Source organism: Capra hircus, chromosome 17 (assembly GCF_001704415.2).
Source record: "Capra hircus breed San Clemente chromosome 17, ASM170441v1, whole genome shotgun sequence".
Taxonomy (NCBI): domain Eukaryota; kingdom Metazoa; phylum Chordata; class Mammalia; order Artiodactyla; family Bovidae; genus Capra; species Capra hircus.
The window spans coordinates 16,015,562-16,038,958 of record NC_030824.1 but is presented as its reverse complement, the minus strand read 5'-3'; the positions used below and the strand labels follow the sequence as shown (position 1 = coordinate 16,038,958).

The following is a 23,397-nucleotide window of genomic DNA, read 5'->3' as shown; positions in this document are numbered from 1 at the left end:
ATGTCTAGAAAAGGCCAATTTAATATAGTAAGAGAAAGCAGATCAGTGGCTGCCTGGAGTGGGTGGTACTGGAGTAGTTTTCATCAAAAAGTACACTTATAGACATTTTATTGTATGTAAAGTATAGAATAACAAAACTGGTTAAAAATTTTGGAGAGCTATTTGGAACAAGATAAACTGGATCCATACCTTATACTGTATATAAGGCAATTTCCAAATGAATCAGAATATCCCTCTTTGGGAATTAAGATAACATATGCCTCGGCCAAAAAAAAAAAAAAAGTGTTAAGGAGGGACTTCCCTAGTGGTCCAGCAGTTAAGAATCTGCCTTGCAATGCAGGAGACATGGGTTCAATCCCTGGCCTGCAAACTAAGATCCCACAAGCTGCAGGGCAACAAAGAGGCTGCCCACTGCAACTAAGACCCAACACAGCCAAACAAATATACAAATATACAAATTTTTTTTAAAAAAGGTCTAAGGAAAATCTTGATACAGTAATACATGGTAATTTCTAGGAAATACGACGTCTTCAAACAAAAACCCCCATGGGTGCAGTACGGTACATATAGTGTGCTTCACTTTGCATACGAGGGAAGAAAAGTAAATGTCAACAAAGATGCCAAGACAATTTAATGAGGAAAAAACACTTTTCAAACAGTGGTGCCGGGATGACTGGATATACACAGGCAAGAATGAATGTGGACTCTATCCTTATGCATGCCTGCTTGCTCAGTCGCTTCAGCTGTGCCCAACTCTGTGTAACCCCATGGACTGTAGCCCTCCAGCCTCCTCTGTCCAAGGGATTTTCCAGGCAAGAAAACTGGAGCAGACTGCCATTTCCTTGTCCAGGGGATCTTTGTGACCCAGGGATTAAACCACATCTCTTATGTCTACCTGCACTGGCAGCTGGATTCTTTACCACTAGTGCCATCTGGAAAATTACCTCAGAATGTATCACTAACCTAAATGTTAAAAATGAACTCTTACTTAGAAGGAATCATGGTAAATCTCTGTGATCTTGAGTCAGGAAATGGTTTCTTAGTATGACACCAAGAGCAGAAGTGACAATCCAAAATACAAATAAACTGAGGTTCCATCACAATTAAAAACTTCTGTGCTGCAAAGCCCACCATCAAGTAAAAAAAAACAAAAACCATAAAATGGAGAAAATATCTGTAAATCTTATATCTGATAGAAGATCTATATATAGAATATATAGAAAACTCTTACAGGTCAGTGATTAAGAGGCAAATAATTTAATTAAAACTAGGTCAAATATCTGAATAAACAATTCTCCACAGACAGTATGCAAATGGCCAATGAAAAGATGCTCAACATAATCAGTCTCTAGGGAAATACTAATCAAAACCATAATGAAGTACTATTTTATAACCATGAGGATTATAACAGACAATAACAAGTGTTGGGTAAGATGTAGAGAAACTGGGACTCTTGTGTACTACTGGCAGGAATAAAAAGTGGTATAGTCACTTCGGAAAACAGTGTGGCACACTGTGAACACAGTAATTCCACTCTGAGAGAAATGAAAACCTAATTCCACATACAAACTGTACAATGTTCAGCATCACTCATAATAATCAAAAAGTGGAACAATCCAAAGAATCATCAACTAATGGGTAAGTGAAATGTTACTGATATCTATACATCCATAAAAAGAAATGAAGTGTATAGTGATAGATGTTCCAACATGGATGAACCTTGAAAACATGCTAAATGAAAGAAGCCAGTCACAAAAGACTGCACACAATATGATTTCATTCACATGAAATATCCAGAACGGGCAATCTACAGAGAAAAGTGTATTAGCATATACAGGATATGAGTGTGTACATGCATGGCATGGGAGGAAAATAGTTACTGAAGGATATGGGGTTTCTTTCTGGAGTGATAAAAATGTTTTAAAATTGACTGGTGATGATTGGACAGCTCTGAGAATATCTTAAAAACCACTAAGCTGTATATACTTCAAGGAGATGAATTTTATGGCTTTCGAATTACAGTTGACCCTTGAAAAACACAAGTTTGAACTGTGTGGGTCCACTTACACAGATTTTTTTTCCCACAGTAAATACTACAGCACTAAACCATCCACTGTTGGATGATCTGTAACTATGAACACATAGGACTGACTATAAACTATATTCAGTTTCTGACTGCACAGAGGGTCAGTACCCTTAACCCCAGTGTTGTTCAAAGGTCAACTATATAAACGAGAGGCCAACAATCCAAATAGAGCCATTTTTAAAAAACAGAACATCTGCAAGGAAACAACTGTAAAACTAGATACTGTAAGGATAAACAGAAATTAATTTTAAATCATCAGCTGCTAATGGTGGAAGGGACAATTCACTTAATGGGATGGAAGTGATGAGGGAAAGTACAAAGTAAGAGACTGGGATGAAAACAAGACTTTTCTAAACAACCTTTTTATGTAATTTTCACTTTGAAAATAAATATTCCACACGTAAAAAATAAAATTAAAATAATTAAAAAATTGTCATTACAAATGTTATTAACAAGTTCAATCAGGTTAACCTACCTAGGTGTCCAACTGTTTACCTAACTCAGTGACTACAGAAAATGGCATTTTCGAAGTATCATGGGTAGCAATTCCTGACTCTGAAAACTGACACTTAAAAGAATTCTTAGTGAGATACTAAAGAAATCTTAAATTTTATCTTGTAGAGCAACAGTTAGACCACAAATATTCTGAAAACATCTTACACACATTACAGGAAAATGTAAATAAGCCAGGCTCTAAGATGGCCCCCAATGATTCTGCCTCCTGGTTTCCACACCTTTGCATTAATATAGTCCCTTCCACATTGACAGAAATGAAGCTAGGTTACTTCAAAGGTTAGACTGTAAAACACACTGTGGCTTCCATTTAGGTTATTTCTCAAGGGAAAAGCCAGCTGACATTTTCTGACCAGAACTATCCTGCCAACAGCTCTGAATCTGGAAGCAGATCCACCAGCCTCAGGTTAGATAACTCCTGCTCTGGCCAACATCTTTTTGCAACTGCTTAAGAGACTCTAAGGAAGAACCACCTAGTTAAGAGGCTCCTGGATTGCTGACATTCAGAAACCATGTGAAATAAAATATGTTTGCTGTTTTAGGCAGCTAAGCTTTGTGATAATTTGTTAAAATACAGATATTATTAATTCAATAGCAATGAGCATACCCAATGACCAGAAAGTGGTTTCTAAACACTATTTCCCAGCAAAGAGAATGAGAGTTGCTTGCAGGATTACTGATCCAGGTCTAGTGTTAGAAGATTAGCCTGAGACGTCTTATTCATAGCAGAAAGGAAGTTATCAGAGACAAATGAGTAGTACCAAAAGCAGACAGGAGCCAATGTAAAGCGATCATTGATCAAAGATGGGACAATGAGAGAAGAGAAAAAAAAAACTTAGTTGGAATACAATGGATATATATAAAATTATACAAGATTATATATGATATTATATAATATGTATATTAACAATATATAAAATTTTACATGTATTCATAACTTTTCTGTACACACTATTTCAAGATACCTAAACAATCCTGGTTAAAAAGAAGTCCCTTACTGAATGATTCCAGCTAGTAAGTGGAGAAGCAATGCTAGAAATTCAGAAATCACTGTTTTTAAACTCTTAATTAAAGTGCTTTCCAAAGTATGGTCCTGTACCAACAGGATCACTGGGGAATTTTGTTTTCGTTTTTTTAATAATTTGCACTAGAAAAGTAAATTATCAGGCTATGCCCCAAATCTACTGAACTGGAAATTCTGGGGATAGGGCCAAGCAACTTGTGTTTTTTTTAAACAAACTCTCCAAGTGATTCTAATGTACACTAGAATTTGAGAACCACAGCCCTAATGAAGAGGCTTCTCAGATGGCGCTAGTGATAAAAAGCCCATCTGCCAATAAAGGAGACCTAAGAACTGCAGGTTCGATCCCTGGGTCAGGAAGATTCCCTGGAGGAGGGCATGGCAACCCACTCCAGTATCCTTGCCTGGAAAATACCATGGACAGAGGAGCCTGGAAGGCTACAGTCCATAGGGTCACAAAGAGTTGGACATGACAGCACAGAGCCCTAATGAAAAGATGCTGTTAAGTACCAATCATCAATAAATAAGATGACAGATTTGACAGAAAACTTTACAAATGGAGAGGGGAAGACCAGGCTATCACCACTTGAGCCTTTAATAAATCTTACCATAATTCCAAGTAGGACCAGATACTGTACCTCTTAAATGATCCAACATAGAGCACACACAAGTATCTATCAAGTATTCTTTTTTAAAAAATATAAATTTACTTATTTTAATTGGAGGCTAATTACTTTACAAGATTGTACTGGTTTTGCCATACATCAACGTGAATCCGCCAAGGGTGTACACATGTTCCCCATCCTGAACAACCCCCCACCGCCCTCCCCATACCATCCTTCTGGGTCATCCCAGTGCACCAGCCCCAAGCATCCTGTATCCTGCATTGAACCTGGACTGGCGACTAGTCCCACATATGATATTATACATGTTTCAATGCCATTCTCCCAAATCATCCCACCCTCTCCCTCTCCCACAGAGTCCAAAAGACTGTTCTATACATCTGTGTCTCTTTTGCTGTCTCATATACAGGGTTATCGTTACCATCTTTCTAAATTCTGTATATATGTGTTAGCATACTGTATTGGTGTTTTTCTTTCTGGCCTACTTCACTCTGTATAATAGGCTCCAGTTTCATACACTTCATTAGAACTGATTCAAATGTATTCTTTTTAATGGCTGAGTAATACTCCATTGTGTATATGTACCACAGCTTTCTTATCCATTCATCTGCTGATGGACAACATCTAGGATGCTTCCATGTCCTGGCTATTATAAACAGTGCTGCGATCAACACTGGGGTAGACGTGTCTCTTTCAATTCTGGTTTCCTCAGTGTGTATGCCCAGTCTATCAAGTATTCTTATCTCTTCCCATAAAAGTTACACCTGAATGTAATCAATGACATCACAAGAAGAGACAAATCTAGAATACATGATATACTACGTAACAATCAATTTCTATCACAAAGTAACAGCAGGGGTAAAAATAGGAGAAAACAAAGACATATAACAAATGTAATAATGTGAAGATCTTATTTTGATCCACACTCAAAACAAGCCAACTATAAAAATATATTCCTGTCTCAATCAGGGTAATCTTATTATGATGGTTATTAGATGATAAAAAGGAATTAGTTTATTTTTATAAAGTGTGATAACAGCACTCTGGCTACCTAATAAAAATTTCCATATTTTTAATATGATACAACCAAAGTATGTAGAAATGAAACAGCAGGCCCTCAGAATAAGATTATCCCACAAGATAACTTCAAATGATCTAAGGTAGAATTCTTCCAATAGGTTTCCGTGTTCTAAAGGAAAGACAAAGGATATCATATATTCTGTTTTTTTTGGCTGCTTTGTGAGGCTTGCCAGATCTCAGTTCCCAAGCCAGGGATTGAACCCAGGCCCTGCCACTGAAAGCGCCAAGTCCTAATTAAGCAAGGGACCACCAGGCAATTTCCCCTCATACATGTTCTTTTTTAAAAACAGAATTTTAATTACTAACATGCACAAAACTGCAATTGCTTCAAACACTGAGGAAAGCTTATTAAGAAGTGAAAAATTTTAAAGTTACCAAATGATCCAAGAGTCCCACTCTTGGGCATATATCTGAAGAAAACTCTAATTAAAAAAGATACATGTACCCCAATGTTCACTGCAGCATTTTATTAAGAAGGGAAAACAAGAGCTACTTACTACCTATCTATCTGGCCACGCCATGTGCATGGCATGTGGAATCTTAGTTCCCCAACCAGGGACTGAACCCAGAGTCGTGGTAGTGAAAGCACAAGTTTTAAACCAATGTACAGCCAGGGAAGTCTCAGAAGTAACTTAAATGTCCATGAACAGATGGATAAAGAGTGTTTTGATAAAGAGTAAATGGATAAAGAAAATGTGATGCATATGCAATAGAATGCTACTCAGCTATAAAGAAGAATGAAATAATGCTATTTGTCGTAACATGGATGAGTCTAGAGATTATCATATTAACAGTGAAGTCAGAGAAGGACATTTATGATATCACGTATGAGAGTCTAACATAACGACACAAATGAACTTATCTATAAAACAAACAGACTCAGATAGAAAACAAACATGACTACTGAAGAGTAAAGTGGTAGTCGAGTGGTGGAGATGGCAGAATAAATTAGGGGCTTGGGACTGGCAGATACAAACTACTATATATTAAATAAACAAACAACAATGCCCTACTACATAGCATAGGGAACCAAAGTTAGTCTCTTGCAATACACTATAATGGGGGAAAAAAAGTGAAATTTTTGTGATGGAGGCAATTACTGGGCACTGAGAAGTGACTTTATTATACAAACCATTCTACTTTCTATTCTCAATAAAATGATAGAAACGACTGCTCTTAATTACCTAAATGGCAAAAGGAGGAACCTTTTAATTTTTTTTAATAATACAGTATTTCCTTTTAAGATAAGTATGTGTTTTTTTTTCAATGAAGTCTCTTCTGCACAAACACAAGAGTACTAGATAGCAACACTCTCATTTTAAAGATGAGGAAACATTTCTCTAATAGCATTTTGACAATATCTGAAGTGAGCCATCTCTGCTCACAAAGAAATTTTAAATCTTTTGGAGAAATTACATATTATATAAGAATGTGAGCAAAGAGTTAATTCAGCAAACCATCTTTACAAATTTAACACTGAATATTTCAAAATTCAATTATTTTTTGTGAAGAGGATCTTGAAATTCACAACTCGTGAGTACTTCTCCCGTTTTTGTTCATAAAAATCTATTTAAATACCTGATGTTAAGTAACGTTGAACATCCAAAAGTCAATGAAGTTTTATGAAAAGTCAAAACTGAACCACAGATATTTACTCATTATAAAATGAGTTATTTTACTCATGCAGCATGCAGACTACAAGCAAACACAGGCAGGATTATTCTCACCTTTACCTGCTCTATATGTCTTGGCTTGATTGACTGGCATGGGCGTCATAGGTATAGGATACAGAGGCTTAAGGAAATAAAAAGAAAATGAAGATTAAGCTCTCAAGATATAAGGAATGTATCTTACCACTCTCTCCTAGTTGTATATTGCTAGAGAGCTAGCTCTAAAGTTTCCTGATTCTTAACAGTCATTAAAAAGATAAAATCACACCCACAGCTAAAAGGACAAATCCCAAACTACAGTAAATCTAAATCATCTTTCCGACCAGAAAACATTTTCATATTTAGGTCCTTATATCAACAATATACCACACTGCATGCCTCCACTTTGTAGAGAAAAATTGCAGGGATGGGGGGGGAGAGGGTGACTCGCCACACAGCATGTGGGATTTTAGTTCCCTGTGCGTGTGCTTAGTCGCTCAGTCATGTCTGACTCTTTGCGACCCCACGGACTGCAGCCTGCCAGGCTCCTCTGTCCATGGGGATTCTCTAGGAGTGATCTGCCACACCCTCCTCCAGGGGATCTTCCCAACCCAGGGATTGAACCCTGGTCTCCCTCACTGCAGGAGGATTTTTTACCATCTGAGCCACCAGAGAAGTGCCTTAGTTCCCTGACCAGGGATCAAACCCAGGTCCCTTGCAGTGGAAGCACAGAGGTCTAACCAGTGGACCCCCAGGGAAGTCTCATGGCTCCACTTTTAAATATCTCTGTTATACCATCACTACAAGTCACTGTGCACCTACAGAATACTTGGTGTCAAACATAAATAACTTACAGAGGATAAATGAACAAGTCAAATTCTATGACTTACTTGCACGCCTGGGCTCACGGGGACTGGATACATCATATTTGGTGCAAAACAAACAGGCTGAGTATAAACTGGAGTTGGCTGCTGATGACCCACCATAGATGGGCTAGGTTGTGCTTGAGGACGAGGCGAAGTTGGGGTGGTAGAAGGCTTTGGCTACAAAAACAAAAATCAACTATCTTAAGGTGAAAAGGTAACTATTACTACAATCTGAGGACTGGTTTCCCCCATCTGTCTCAGTTTTACTCACTGTTAATTAGTATCTCTTAATGAAAGTTATCTCACAGAAAATAAACCTGCAAGTGTTTCAAATAAAAAAAGAAATACTTGGTAGAAAGTTAATGTAAATGTTATATCAATTAATCAACAATGCTATTAAAAATAGCAGTAATATCTTTAAGAACTGGAAAAAAGTGTTTTTAAGAATTAAAAAATACTCTTTTAAAAAACATCTTTCAAAGTCAGGAAAATAATAACTATATCTATGAACCTGAGAGCCTAGCAGGCCAACCATCTTTACATTCTGAGTCAGAAAGATTAAAAAATTTGCCTCAGACCACATTAATTGATGATAAAACTAGGACTTTTTTCTTATAGTTCAAAAATATACATTAATTACCACATAAGAAAAAGGAACTTTAACTAGAAGTTGTTTCAGCATATTGTAACTGAATTTAGATGGCAGGTATGGGAAAAGAAGTATTACTACTACTAAATTTTTTTTTTAAAGAGACTAGATTTACTTCAGAGAGAGAGAGAAACTTACCTGAGAAAAGGAACGAGGGTTGAACTCCTTTGCATTGGGATTCAACGTTGATTTCCTCACTTGCCTACACCAGAAAAAAATAAAGGCCAGTGAAATCTGCATGGAACTTATGCTACTATAGTCTTTTATACCTGACAGTTTTTAAAAAACTGCTAAACTTAAGTAATTCTCACTAGAAGATCATTCTCTGCCTTAAAACACACACATACATGCTTCCCACTGCTTAATCTGATAATTGCTAGTCAAAAAAGGACAATTTTTTAAAAAGTGAAATATGCAAAGCTTCTCTCAAAAGCAACCAACAAAAACAACCCGAAGACAGTAGCCCCTTATAAAATATATTTAAAAGCAATCCTTAATATATCAAGTCTCTAGCATGTAGTAATTTTTTTCTGTGACAGTGTTTCCTATACAAAGTATCTTGGGAAAAATCATGACTGTAATGAAAACTTTTGCCTTAAATCAAGAATAAGTGCTCCCTGACATATCAACAAGCTGAATTCCAAAAGTTCAGCTGTTTAACAGTGTTGTAGGGAATGCAGAACAAATCAGTCAACGGTGGTGTGATTAGATTCTAAGACTGGCCCACAAAAGCCCCACTTAATTGATAAGGGGCACCAAAATTTTCTCTCTTCTTGGCAGTGGCAATTCTTAGCTCTAGCAGCACAGCAAGGAGGTGGGTACTGACTAGCATACAAGGGATATCAGTTTGAAAGCCAGTAATTTTTCAACTCCTTGTACATTTATAAATTAGCCATTCTTAATTTATGCATAGAGTTTTTTTTGCCAAGGGATGGAAAAACATGGGAGGAGGGAAGAGTATAGGGTGCAATGACCTAACTGACTTAAAATGTCATTTGTTAAGACCAGTTGCATTTAAGTTGAGGGCTAAATATAAAGCAGTCTAAAAGTCTAGATAAATTCTGGAGTTGGAAGGTCTTGGACACTTTAAGGAAAAGTGAAGCAAAAGGGTGTGCTAAATTCCAGGTTTACTCACTCAGCTGCGTCTTTCTTCTCTTCTTTATCTTCTTTTTCTTGTTTACATCCTGGACTGGAAGTCTGAACCCCTTGGGATGTGACCTCAGGTCCCCTCTTGTGCTCCGTGTTACTGAGGACTGAAGGGGAAATGCTGGGGCTGCTCGGCTTGCTGCTGCCACTGGTGCAGTTGCTGCTATTTTCAATGAAAGAATCCTTAGCATTTGGTTCAATTTTGTCTTTGATCAAATCTCTTGATTTTTCTCCCTCTCTATTTTTGTTTAGCAGCTGATCCATAGATTCAGAAGTAGAACTTGGCTGTAACTAAATAAAGGAAATAATTATACTTAAATATTTTAAATAACTCTAGTAATCATTTTTTCCCATGAGCACAAACTAGTATTTGTAAGCATGAAATATTCTGAGTAACGCTTTGTTCATACAAGTAATGTTTTCATTATAAGGCAACAATAATGAAATGTCTATACAACCTAACTATAGTCATGTAAGCACTCAAATGTCCTAGCCTGAAAACTTTGTATTGAGTGCATACCATGTGTCAGAAATTGTGTGTGCTGGGAATGGAAATATAAAATAGTTCCTATCCTCCCAAAGCTTTCCATCTGGATGAGATCAGACACTATCCAACTATCATAAATGGGGATTCCAGAGGAAAAAGCAACTCATGGAAAGAGAAGGCTTCTCAATGAAAATGTCATTTAAAGTGTCAAAGATATTGGGGATTTGGGGAGAGTTTCGAAAAGGGAGTAATACACTAAGTAAAAGAAAAGAAACTGCATGTTTAAAGACCCAAAAGAAAGGGAAAAGATGGCCCTGTGTGACATAGCAAAGTACTGGTAACTGGACACAAAGTGAGTCAAGAAACGATAAACTCACCCAAGAGGAACAAGATGATAAAAGGACTTGAAAGCTATGCTCAGGATTCTAGCTTTTAATTCTCAGGATAATGAGAAGTCACTGAAAAATTTTAAGCAAGAGTTACAGTTCATAAAGATGAGTGTAGCAGCCCTGTGGAAAATGAACTGGAGGAAGCTGAGTAAGGGTGTAGAGAGACTGTTATGCATGTTGGACTAAGACCTGGGCTTGACCTTGAGAAGAGGTGGGTTGGAAATCCTGAAGTAAGTGGATTCAGAGGGAGACCTGACTAGACATGCAGGTCAGTTAAGACTTTATAACCTGTAAGGTATAGGAAACCACAAACAGAAGCACCAACAAGAAGAGCCGAAGATAAACACATTGGTAACATAAGTGATGGGGTTTTTAAGTTTGCAGACTAGAAGCAAGCAATGCTACTACTGTCTGATAATGACTTAAGATGCCTTACTCCATAAAAGAAAGAAAACAGCAATAGTTGAAGGGAAAGAGAAGGAAAAGGGAATCATTAGGCATCAATGGTGGAAATGAGAATAAATCCAAGCAACAGCCCAAGGCAGTAAGAATAAGCTAAACAGCAACTGCACAGAAAGAGAGGCTGCAAGACTAGAGAGGGACAAACTATCTCCTGAGCCTCAAGAAAGGCAGACCATCATCAAAATCTCACTACTGGGAGCCTTGGTGTCCTGGCAAGCAGTACCACACATCTCAGGGACTTCTCAAGTTTCACTGTATCACTGATATAGTTACAGAGCCTCAAGTAGTTGAAGGCAGAAAGTGATAACAACATTTGGACACAGTCAGAATTTAAGTCACAATATAGGTACTTAATGTTGTGCAGAGGCTATACGTTTGCAATATAGTTTGAAATCAGAGAGTGTAATACTTCCAGCTTGTTTTTTCTTGAGATTGCTTTGGTTATTCAGGGTCTTTTGTGGTTCCATACAAATTCTACTTTTGTGTTATTTCTGTGAAAAAATACCCATTGGAATTTTGATAGGACTGCAATGAATCTGTAGATTGCTTTGGACAATGGGTATTTTATGGGAAAACTAAAATTCTTATGTGACTCAGAAAAAAACCCATGGTTTCCAGTATAACTTTGGTTTATCTATATTTTCGTAATAATTAATATTTACTGAGTATATACTATGAATCAAGAATGGTATTAAAACAGTTTATAGGCAATATCTCATTAATTCTCACAAGAACACTATGAAGTAGGTTCTACAATTATTCCATTTGGGCTCAGGGGAATCTAGATAACACTGAGGACAAGATATAAACATAGATCATATACTTATCTCCAAAATCCACACCATTAAGCTGTAACAGATTGAATTACTAGCAATTCTTTTACACAAATAAAGCTATCAGCACCCTGCACAGAGCTGTATTAGAACTTCTTGATGGCTCTCTGAGCAGGGGGACCCCAGAACTGCAGGATACTCCTATTTCTGTCTGAGTGAAAGACCACAGATTTTGTTTACGGCCACAGTACACATCATAGTTTATGGCCATGTGCACACCACGAGAGTGGCTATGATGATTCATTCATTGAACACTGCAGTACACAGAATGCATTAGCTACTGTCCAAACCACTGCTGGAGGATGAAACACACAGACGGTCAGCCCTATCTTACTAGCCATGTGACATGGGGGTAAATTAATTTATCTTTGCCTCAGTTTCCTGATATACACATTTCAGAAACACATAGAGCCTGCTTCAAAGTGATGACAATAAAGGATTTATTACATAAGCTCTTAGAACAGTCTCTTGATACACAGGAAATAATATTTAAACTAATAACATTCCTTTATCTAAAGACAATTATAAAGCCCATCCTCAAACATTCTTTTACAATCATTTCTTTGCTTTCTAGTCCTCACTTACAGACCAGACAGTTTTATTTATAAGAGACTAAATAATGCTTCTGAATTTTCAGGTCCCCCAAAATATTGAGAAGTCTCAAAGAAATAAGTTCTAAAGCTGCAACTACACAGAACTTTAAAGAGTCAAGCATTAAAGGTTTACAAAAAGTTGTGAACTGATAATATGAAGAGCCAAAATGTTTTCTATTAAATGAAGAAACAATAAACTTTAAAAAATACACTAACACTAATATAGACGGTATGGTATTGGCAAAAAGGACAGACATATAAAGATCTATGCAGGAAAAGTGAGTATAATTATACAATCCCAACTTTGTGGTTAAATGATTTTCAGCAAAGGAGCAAAGTCAATTCAATTCAATGTCTTTTCAAAAGATGGTGCTGGGAAAAGTGATATCCATTGGTAAAAGACTGAATTTGTTCAACACTATGAATTGTTCAACACATAGTTCAACAGTATGTTTTAAAAATCACTCAAAATATAAATTGGTGCCACCACTATGGAGGACATAATGGAGGATCCTTAAAAAACCAAAACTGAGTTATGATATGAACCAGCAATCCTACTCCTGGGTATGTATCCAGAAAAGATAAAAACTCTAATTCGAAAAGATATGTACACTCCAACGTTCATCAGCAGCACTATTTACAATAACCACGACACATAAGCAACCTAGATGTATGTATCAACGTGTGAATGGATAAAGATGTGCGTTGTGTATACACACACAATCAGCCATAAAAAAAGAATATGTCATTTGTATTATTTGCAACATGGCTGGACCTAGAGATTATCATACTAAGTGAAGTAAGTCAGACAGAGAAAGGTAAATATATGACATGGAATATAAAAAAATGAGACAAACAAACATACTTATATTATAGAAATAAACGCACAGAAAACAACTCATTGTTATAAAAGGGGAAGGAAGGGGATATATGAGGAGTTTGAGATTAATAGATAAAATGCTACCAAAATGAAATACAAAAAAACATGGAACTATTGTATGGCACAGGGGCCTACATTCAATATCAAGCAACAACCTATGATGGAAAAGAATCCGAAAAAGAATACACACACACATGTAACTGAACCACTTTGCTATACACCTGAAACTAATACAACACTGTAAATCAGCTACACTTCAACTTAAAAAATTAACTCAAAATGAATCACAGCTCTAATTGACACTCTTAGAAGAAAACAACAGTAAATCTTTATGACTATGGATTAGGTAATGGTTTATTAGATATGACAATAAAAGCACAAGGAACAGAAGAAAAAAAACAAGATGAATTGGACTTCACCAAAATTATAAATTTTGTGCTTCAAGGGTCAATATCAAGAAAGTGAACAGACAACCCACAGAAAGGAAGAAACTGCAAACCCCACATTTGATGCAAAACTGGTATACAGAATAAACGGAGAACTTTCACAATTCAATAAAAAGATAACTCAATTTTTAAAATGGGCAAAGATCTGAACAAACATTTCTCCAAAGAAGACATACAAATGAGCAATCAACATATATATAAAAAGATGCTCAACAGCATCAGCTGTCAGAAAAATGCAAGTCAAAACCACAATCAAAACAACAAATAGTAACAAGTGCTGGTAAAGATGTGGAGAAACAGGAACCCTCATATACTGATGGTGGGAATGTAACATAGTGCCGTTGCTTTGGCGAAGAATCAAGTTTTCCTCAAAAGGTGAAGGACAGAGGTACCAGACAAAACAGAAGTTCTACTCTTAGGGTGTATACTCAGGAGAAATGAAAACATATGGTCACACAAAAACTGTATACTAATATTCACAGCAGCATTATTCACTATAGTCAAAAAGAACCCAAAGATGCATCAACTGATGATAAATGAATAAATAAAGTATGATCTATCCACACAATGGAATATTATTCATAAAAGTATTGAAGTACTGACATAGGCTGCATGGACAAATCTTGAAAACATGATGGTAAGTGAAAAAGCCACTCACAAAAGGCCATTTATTGCATAGGTCCACACACATGAAATGTCCAGAAAAGGCAATCCATGAAGAAAAAGTAGATCAGTGGTTACTGGGGGGTACGGGTGTGGGAGAGGGCAGAAGTGTTTGAAAGCAAATGAGCACTGACTGCTAAGGGCTTATGTGATGGTTGTATAAACTGTGTGAATATACTAAAACCCACTAAACTGTATACTTTAAATGGATAAATTGTATGATATATAAATTATACTTTAATAAAACTGTTAAAAAAGTACTATCTTATATACTTCAAAGTAAAAATTTTCTTTCCTTCATAATGTAATAAATTATGCAAGTGTACTATAAGAAGAGAATGAACGATTGACTGTAAAAAAAAATACTGACGAAATAAAAGTAAATGGGCAAGGACATAACATTTATATCAAACTGAAGATTAAACAAAATAATACCATCTGTGGTTTAGGGATGTATTCACATGCAGTGTAAAGAACTGCAAGGAAAGAAACCCTTCACTAGGCAGGAGATGCAGCTGAGGAGGGCAACTACACAGGAGAGTGTTGTTGGAGTGCTTGACATATCAAGCTGGTAGTGGGCATTTGGGCAGTCAGTCATTTTTCTTTGTATTGTGTCCATACATTAACTATAGCTTAAAAAATTAAATTCACAACTGTTAAGAGCATTAAAGTAGAATAAATGTGTTAAAAGTATGAAGTAGTATTTAAATTTAATATTTTGAATGGTGCCAATAAGTTAGGAATGATGCTACTGGGAAAAACTTAAATTTTTAGGAAGCCAGAACACAGGCTAGGAAAAGGCTAATTTTGCCTTTGATCCATCGAACTTTTATCAGCCTCTGAAAAAAAAAAGGGGGCTGAATTAATCAGATTTTTCCCCATTAAAGTGATGTTTCAGGATGATTTCTTGATTTGGTCTCAAAATATACCTTGATATGCACAGTATGTTATAGTAAATGCTAGGCAAAAGAATGAACAGTCACCCAGGAGAGATCAGATCCAGCAAGTCTTTAGAGAAATGATACTGTAGAAAAATGTCTATCACAATCCATTTGTGCACGAGTGTAAATCTGCAACCAGGGTTCAATACATCTTCTACTTGTCACATCAGATAATGCCTTTAGTTCAGTTCAGTCGCTCAGTCGTGTCCAACTCTTTGCGACCCCATGAATCGCAGCACGCCAGGCCTCCTTGTCCATCACCATCTCCCGGAGTTCACTCAGACTCACGTCCATCGAGTCAGTGATGCCATCCAGCCATCTCATCCTCTGTTGTCCCCTTCTCCTCCTGCCCCCAATCCCTCCCAGCATCAGAGTCTTTTCCAATGAGTCAACTCTTCCCATGAGGTGGCCGAAGTACTGGAGTTTCACCTTTAGCATCATTCCTTCCAAAGAAATCCCAGGGTTGATCTCCTTCAGAATGGACTGGTTGGATCTCCTTGGAGTCCAAGGGACTCTCAAGAGTCTTCTCCAACACCACAGTTCAAAAGCATCAATTCTTTGGCCCTCAGCTTTCTTCACAGTCCAACTCTCACATCCATACATGACCACTGGAAAAACCATAGCCTTGACTAGATGGACCTCAGTCGGCAAAGTAACATCTCTGCTTTTGAATATGCTATCTAGGCTGGTCATAACTTTCCTTCCAAGGAGTAAGCGTCTTTTAATTTCATGGCTGCAGTCACCATCTGCAGTGATTTTGGAGCCCTAATGCCTTAGCCTTGTTCCACTGTCATCAAATAATATAATCAAATGAGTAGCAAATAACTTATGTTGACTTCCAACATCAGAAGTACATTCTCTTTCATTTAGTATCTGTTGTTCTTATCAAGTCTCATGATTTTAATTACCTCACATAAAGCAAAGGCAAAGACAACTATGAGAATGTTTCGCTTTCTATAAACATGGTTTGATTATTCAGGGTGTATATATAATGCATTTTTTAGTACATTTAAAATTTTTTTTAAAAAATTCTAATTCATTAGTAAATACTATACTTACCCTAAAATCATTCTTAAATTTCTTTAAATCATCAATCTGTTTTCTATGTTCAGAAACAATTGGTGATATACCTGCAAAATTAAGGATGTGTTAGATCTAAAATAATTTTAAGCTAAAGATTAGAAATAAATCTGGATCTAACTTAAAATTCTTTTAGGATAGGATGCTAGAAATGAAAATAAATTCTACTATTAAAATAATTAAAAACTCAACATATTAATTATAGATTTTGACATGTTAAATTACACATTTAAATATGTACAATCCTAAGAAAAAGTATTGACCAAAAAATACTCAATACTGGGCATGAGATTAAGACATATTCTCTCTTATTTCTAAAGACTTTTTAAAGCTCTAACCTTTATTTTCAGCTTTTGAGAAGCTGGATGATGTCTCATTGGGCTTCATATTTTCTTTATTCCCTGCAGGAGAGTTTTGCCTCTGATCTTGAAGCCTGGAATCTTTAGCTAGAAAATTATATTTCATAAAAACTCAAAGTTAGATAAAAGCTATAAAAGTAAAATGAGAAAATATTCAACAATTTTGATCCTATGTTTTTACAAAAGAACATTTCCATTTAAATAGAAGCTTTCCAACTTTGCAGACATATGAAACATGAACATATTTATATTGATATTTACTACCCAGGAGTGTAAACTATCTTAACAACACATATTGAAGAATAACAGATGAGATTCGTAGTATTACTTAAACAACTAACTTCATTTACATAAAATTTTAAATGTGCTCTCAAATACACTGTTGTTCTTGTTTAGTTGCTAAGTCATGTCTGACTCTTTTGGGACCTCATGGATCCCAGCCTGCCAGGCTCCTCCATCCAAGGGATTCTTCAGGCAAGAATACTGAAGTGGGTTGCCATTTCCTTCTCCAGGGGATCTTCTCGATCCAGGGATCGAACCCGTATCTCCTGCACTGACAGGCGGGTTCTTTCCTACTGAGCTACTAGGAAGTCACCCTCAAATACATACGTAAGAATAAAACAACACAGACATTTTTTGTAAACTGTTAAACCTCTAACACACAACTTCATAAAAGACACTGTGGATCTGGAAGCCCTTTCTTACCTACCCTCAAGAGATGGGGTAACAGCTCTGTTGGATGTAGGACTGGCAGGTGTAGGAGATGCAGCTGGTACAGGCATAGCAACAGCTTCAGCTGGGATAATACCAGCTTGGGGAGAAGCAAGAACTGGCCCACTAGGAGTATTTCCAATACTATTCTGTCTGGGAGACCTGGGTCTGTGAGTTTTAGGGGATAATCTTGGAACTACAAGAAAGAGAAAAGTTACCCATTATATTCTCAAGCTAAATGTCATTTCTTCAAAACAGTGTCTCTGAAGATCTAAGTAAAATAGTTCTATCTGACCTCCTCCCCCAATTACTCTTTATCCCATCATTCTGTTTTCTTTTCCAAAGTCTCAGGAATAGAGGTGATGATGGAGACAACAAATATCTCAAAATGAAAGCAATTATTACTAATACCTATGGCCAACAATAGTTTTCTAACTAAATATATTAATTTTAAAACAAAGTATTTTAAATTAATTTAGAAACTGGATTTCTAAGGCAGGAAAAATGCTACTTTTTAGGATAAAAATAACAACACTCTCCACTAAAAAGTGAGACTGTCTCTTTAAAGCAGGAAGGTGTTGTGGGGATCCCTAAGAAGTTCTTTGTTCCTTCTTCAAATAATAAACTTGAACATCTTTCAGCAGTTTGCAGCCAATCCTATATACTCCTTCTTAATACATCAAAATTCACGTTGCAGTAACTAAGGAAATCAGGAACTCACTTTAGCTGAGAGAGAGAATCCAAGGTGGGGTTCGTATTTCAATGACTTCGAAATAAGTATCTACCAGGTTTCATATTTCATTACAAACCTATTCACATTCCAAAGATCTATAGAAAATGGTTCAATTTATTTCACTTTAGTGGTTCTTTACTTTTTTATGTCAAAAGGATCATGGAAGAAAGTATTACTTAACAACTATCTTTTTTCTAATTAGTATACAGTAAACCTCTAACACCATTTTGTGCATATCTCTTAACAACTGTGATTTTACTCTTTCACTTCTATAATGCTGTTACTTTCAAAATTCATTTCCAGGTCACCTGAGTAATATCAAATAATGATACATTAAAGAAATAAATATTTTGGAAATTCTATTTTTTGTTAATTATTTCCAAAGAAGAAAATAGAAAATTCAAAGGAATTTACAGTAAACTTAAACCTAAAAATATATACGAAGGTGAGCAATGTGTATCAACTAAAGATATTTAATGGAGTTGGGTATATTTTTGTTTAAGCTTGAAGACTTTTTTCTTTTAAAAGTCCCATGCATTGATTAACATAGTTTATGACCAAAACAACTGCAATCATTACACGCTCAAACTCTAGTTATCATGAAAGCAATACATTAAGTAGCAAAAGCAGTTTTAACCTAATTCTAAGGTCCTGTCAAAGTATATTCTTTACACTTTCATAGCTTCCATCAGCACATTCTTTGGGCTAATCACATAAAATTTGGGCTCCTGTGTTTGTTATTCCTTAAAAGTGCAATATGGTCAGGAATTAGTGCCATATATAGATACTAAAGAAACCTACAGGACCCAGGCCCAGAATATTGCCTGGCATAAAGTAGGATATCAACAAAAATGTATGGAGAGAATGGGGGGCAAGGGAAAGAAATACACAGCACTGTAAGCCCAAAATATTAATAAATGTTTATGAAAGAATCAATGAACAAGGTTGCTAAGAAGACATGAAATATGATTCCTCCAAATGTTGTTATGTACTATATTTGCCTTCCATTTGAGTGGAACTTTATAAAACTATAAAGTATATTCATATTTATGAACCCCATATGAATCTCACCTAAAACCAGAGAACAGACTTGGAAAAATTACTTTACTCACTGAGAAAACTGAAATTCAGGATGATCACATGATTTGCCCTTAACATACAGTGAATAATTGGTAGAGGCCAAAATAAAAATAATTTTCTCAATTCCTGGTTACTCCATTTTTTATACACATAGACTTCCTCACATAGAGCTTAAGCTCAGCTCTTTTCACATCCAGTAGAGTAACAAAATGAACACTGTTATTATGCTCCAAGCCAAGTGTCACCTACCTCCACTGACCACTGATGACCATGTGCCCCCTGCAGGACTGGTCCTTGCTGTTGGAGGAGCAGCTGCTTCACTTGGTGGGGTATGGGATACAAATTCTAGGCCACTGGAAATGGAACCCCTCCCAGCAGAAACTCTGTGATTTCGAGGGTGTCGCTGGGCCTTTGGGGACATCCGTGGAGGCCCTGAGAAAGGAACAGTGAACATCACATAAATGCCACAATGTCCATCAGTACTACTTTTCTGCTAAATACACACAGCCCATTCTTTCTCTTTCCCTTTCTCCCTTTCCCTCACACACACACACACACACACACACACACACACACATTCTCCCACTTTCTCTTTCATTCGTTCTTGGTTTAAGAAAAGAAAATAAGCACCATACATATTTTTGGCCATACTTTTTCAGAATTATTTTGTGGAATGCCATAAAATTTTATAAGTAAATTTTATTTTGTTCCCTTTTATTTTTTAAAAAAGGGAAGGATGCAGTTGCTGGTTAAGAAATCAAACAATAAGATGTCACAGATCTTCAAAGATCTTAGCAATTTGTTTAATCTATATCCATTATTTGTAGGTATATAAAAGTAAGTATAACAAAATGTTAATAAAGTTATAGCTATATGATGAAATAAATTTTTAACATACACTTTTAGCTCTCTCCCTCAAATTTGCTGTATTACTTCTAAGACTAGGAAAAAAATTATTAAACAAAAAACTACTTTGATACACCTTTGTAGTAGTTAAAAAAAAAACCCAGTCCTCACCTGTAGAGTGCCTCAGACTAAACAGGCTGTGAACTGAAAATTCTATGGCTAAGGCATTGGCTTGTATACGAGAGTAATTTACATCTGGGGAAGAAGTTCGCACTATATGAATCATCAAAATCCCACATCAATCAATTCTGCCACATTGGTGATTTCTATTTATAAAGAAGTCTACTGTGCACTGAAGCAAAAGTGCCAGGTGAAAACAGTGAATACAATGACTCTTACGACAGAAACTTGACAGTGGTGGCACTTGGCAAACTCATTCTTAATGCCAAAGCCAATGCGCCTCACCCTTTTTTTTTTTTTTTTGTGCCCATGCTACGTTGGCGTGTGAGATCTTAGTTTCTTGACCAGGGATCGAACCTGTATCCCCTGCAGTGGAAACCAGAGTCTTAATCACTGGGCCATCAGGTAAGTCCCTTGCCAAACTCTTTAGGATGTCATATTAATTTGTGTCCTCAGTAGGAATACAGTCATGAGCACAGTCTTACAAAGAGTGCTAATGTTATTAATGTTTTTAACTGGAGATATAGTTTATATTGAAGATGAGTTAAGAACTGGGTATTTAAATATTCATACATATTTTTTACATCCTTTTACAGGAAAAGACCAAGAAAGATGGCTGACACAGCTCAATGAAATCAAACTAACTTTAAAAAGTTCAGTCTTTGGCAACATGTGAAATACTTATCAAGAGAAAATTTATTCTAAACACAGAAAACCATTATATTTCATAGTTTTATTTTGAGGTTCACATTTTAAAAATGCTTCAGTGTTACCTAACTACATGACTAGAAACACTAATTCAAATTAGTTAAAAAGAAAAACTGAATAATGTAGCCTCCCTGAACATGCAAAAGGTAAACTTTTATGTGAATCTGTACATCTAACAGTGGTGAACAAGCTCACATTCACTAATGACTTTTATCTAACATGTTCTCATGACATGAACATCACTTACACAAACAACAGACCACAACAAAATATGTCAACAGAATTTAACTTCTCATTTACAGGCCACCATCATAGGCACTTGAGTAAGGAAGTCACCTTGAAAATCAGCATAACATGTTGTTCAAGGTTAGCTGCTTTAGTTAAGATCACATGACCTCGCTGCCTGGATGGCAACAATTTATTAAAAAGCAGCCAATACAGTTTTCTCCAGGGAAGCATTTTCTGCCAGAAAGCTGTATTAGTCTCAATATAAGCAATATCAACTGTAATTACAATGAATGAGAATTACAGGATTTTATTCTTTTTTTTCCTTTTGACAGGGTAAACAAAAACAAAACAAAAAACCCCTAAAGATTCACACATTGTTTTCTACAATAACAATTTTATCTTAGATTAAGAATTTCCTCTAAAGACTTTCACTACAAAATATTATAAAACTAATTTTAAAAAAATCCCAAACACAAAATCAAACTCTGTATTTTAATTTAAGGGTAAACACACCAAGGCAGCCATATGCAATGTCCCTCTCAAAAATGACCACTAAACCACCACTCCTACCTAAGGTCAACAGGCAGACTCACTAATATGAAGAAGGTTCACTGTTTACCATTAACCACTGTATACACTGTAAAGTGAGAGGGACAAGGCCCTGGGCTGTAAAAGAGCATCATTACCAGGCAGAGACAAACCCCCATTCTCACAATTCAGGATAGTTCATAGTTTCACACAGCATTTATCAAATTTCTAATAAACAAAAGGTTAATAGAAATAGTTTTAATAAACTAAAGTTAAAACACAGAAATTATAGGTTATTAAATAATGAAGAGGAAACTATTTTGTAATTATAAACTCACATAGGAGTTAAACAAAGACAAACAAAAACATGAACAAATTGTGGTATTGTACCTTCTGAAGACATGCGTTTAGGCATAGTAGAGACAGGAGCTGGAGAACCATGAGCAGAGGGGTGAGACGGGGGTCTGGATGGCCGCGAGGGGGGCCTGGAGGGCGGCCGTGTAGGGGTGGCTGCCCGAGGTGGAAGAGAGTTGGGACCTGACTGGTAGCGAGAAGGTGGGCGAGAGGAAGGAGATGGGCAAGGCGATGGCCAGGGAACACCTGACAGAACAAATGATATGAAGGAAAGTATAAAAACTAAAGAAAAAAATGAGGGAAAAAAGTAAACAGAAAAAAAAGTAAAATGACAAAAATGATTTCTTGTACATTTTAACCCTTTGAGGACAGTCATTTGATTTGTGGTAAGTTTTAGCATAACTTAACTGACATAAATTCACCTTTTACTTTAACCTCCTTAAAATTAAGTCTGTTTAAATGAATACACGTTCCCAAAGGGTTAATTAGGATCTACACATACTATTGAAGAAGACAGTTAAGACTTTGCCTATTCACCTACTTCTATAACTGTTTTTTGGAAAATCAATTGTTAAAAGGAGAATAACATACACTAGGTAATTTCACACAATAAATCACAAAACTCAGGGGTAAGATTATTTCTTATTTAAAGTTTTATCTTTTGAAACAACAGCTATTATAATCCCATTAAAAATGCTAGTTTCTTAAAACAGTGGTTTTCATCTAGTCTATACCTGAATATAAGGTTGAGTTTGAAATCACATTAAATAGGTACATTTAAGTAGAACATTACTTCTACTATTTTCCAGAGTCACAGGAGTGACAGATTAATATTCACTGCCTTTTCAAAAAACATATTTTAACCTTATCAAGTTGGAAAAAGAAGGGGGATCTTATAAGTAACTTATGCAGTTAAACATTTATTTAAGAGACTGCGTAATAAACAATCCAACTACAAAGCAGTCTTCACCAAATAAACTGACACTGAGGGATATCCACAGGTCAAAATACAGCTAACATGTAACATGACATCACTTACCTTAATCTTAGGAAACAGTCCAGGTCTCCTCTCCATAGGGTTCCACACACTTGAGTATCATACATTTCCCAGCCCCTTTCAGGTTTTTTACTTTGAAAATTCTGTTCACAAACAACTAAAATTCTTTACTCAGTGAGCAAAGAAATCTCACCCCAATACAAAGTATAGAAAATACTCAAGAGTGTTCATCTGGAGAGGAATTCTGGAGAAAGACTCAATGAAAA

At 36.1% G+C, this 23,397-nt stretch overlaps 1 protein-coding gene across 9 annotated transcripts in view; it reads right to left on the bottom strand.

Moving 5' to 3' along the window:
- The window catches only part of ATXN2 (ataxin 2), a 100,835-nt gene that overhangs the window by 19,623 nt on the left and 57,815 nt on the right, over positions 1-23,397 (bottom strand). For 5 of the 9 annotated variants that reach the window (XM_018061239.1, XM_018061244.1, XM_018061246.1 and 2 more), the window contains exons 10-18: positions 22,171-22,380; positions 19,540-19,722; positions 17,476-17,673; positions 16,746-16,853; positions 16,387-16,457; positions 9,623-9,924; positions 8,626-8,689; positions 7,863-8,015; positions 7,051-7,117 (exon numbers count right to left, since the gene is read on the bottom strand). In XM_018061239.1, the coding sequence (XP_017916728.1) occupies positions 7,051-7,117; positions 7,863-8,015; positions 8,626-8,689; positions 9,623-9,924; positions 16,387-16,457; positions 16,746-16,853; positions 17,476-17,673; positions 19,540-19,722; positions 22,171-22,380 (1,356 nt within the window). The remainder of the gene's footprint in view (positions 1-7,050; positions 7,118-7,862; positions 8,016-8,625; positions 8,690-9,622; positions 9,925-16,386; positions 16,458-16,745; positions 16,854-17,475; positions 17,674-19,539; positions 19,723-22,170; positions 22,381-23,397) is intronic. The other 4 variants (XM_018061240.1, XM_018061243.1, XM_018061242.1 and 1 more) reach the window with 2 other exon arrangements.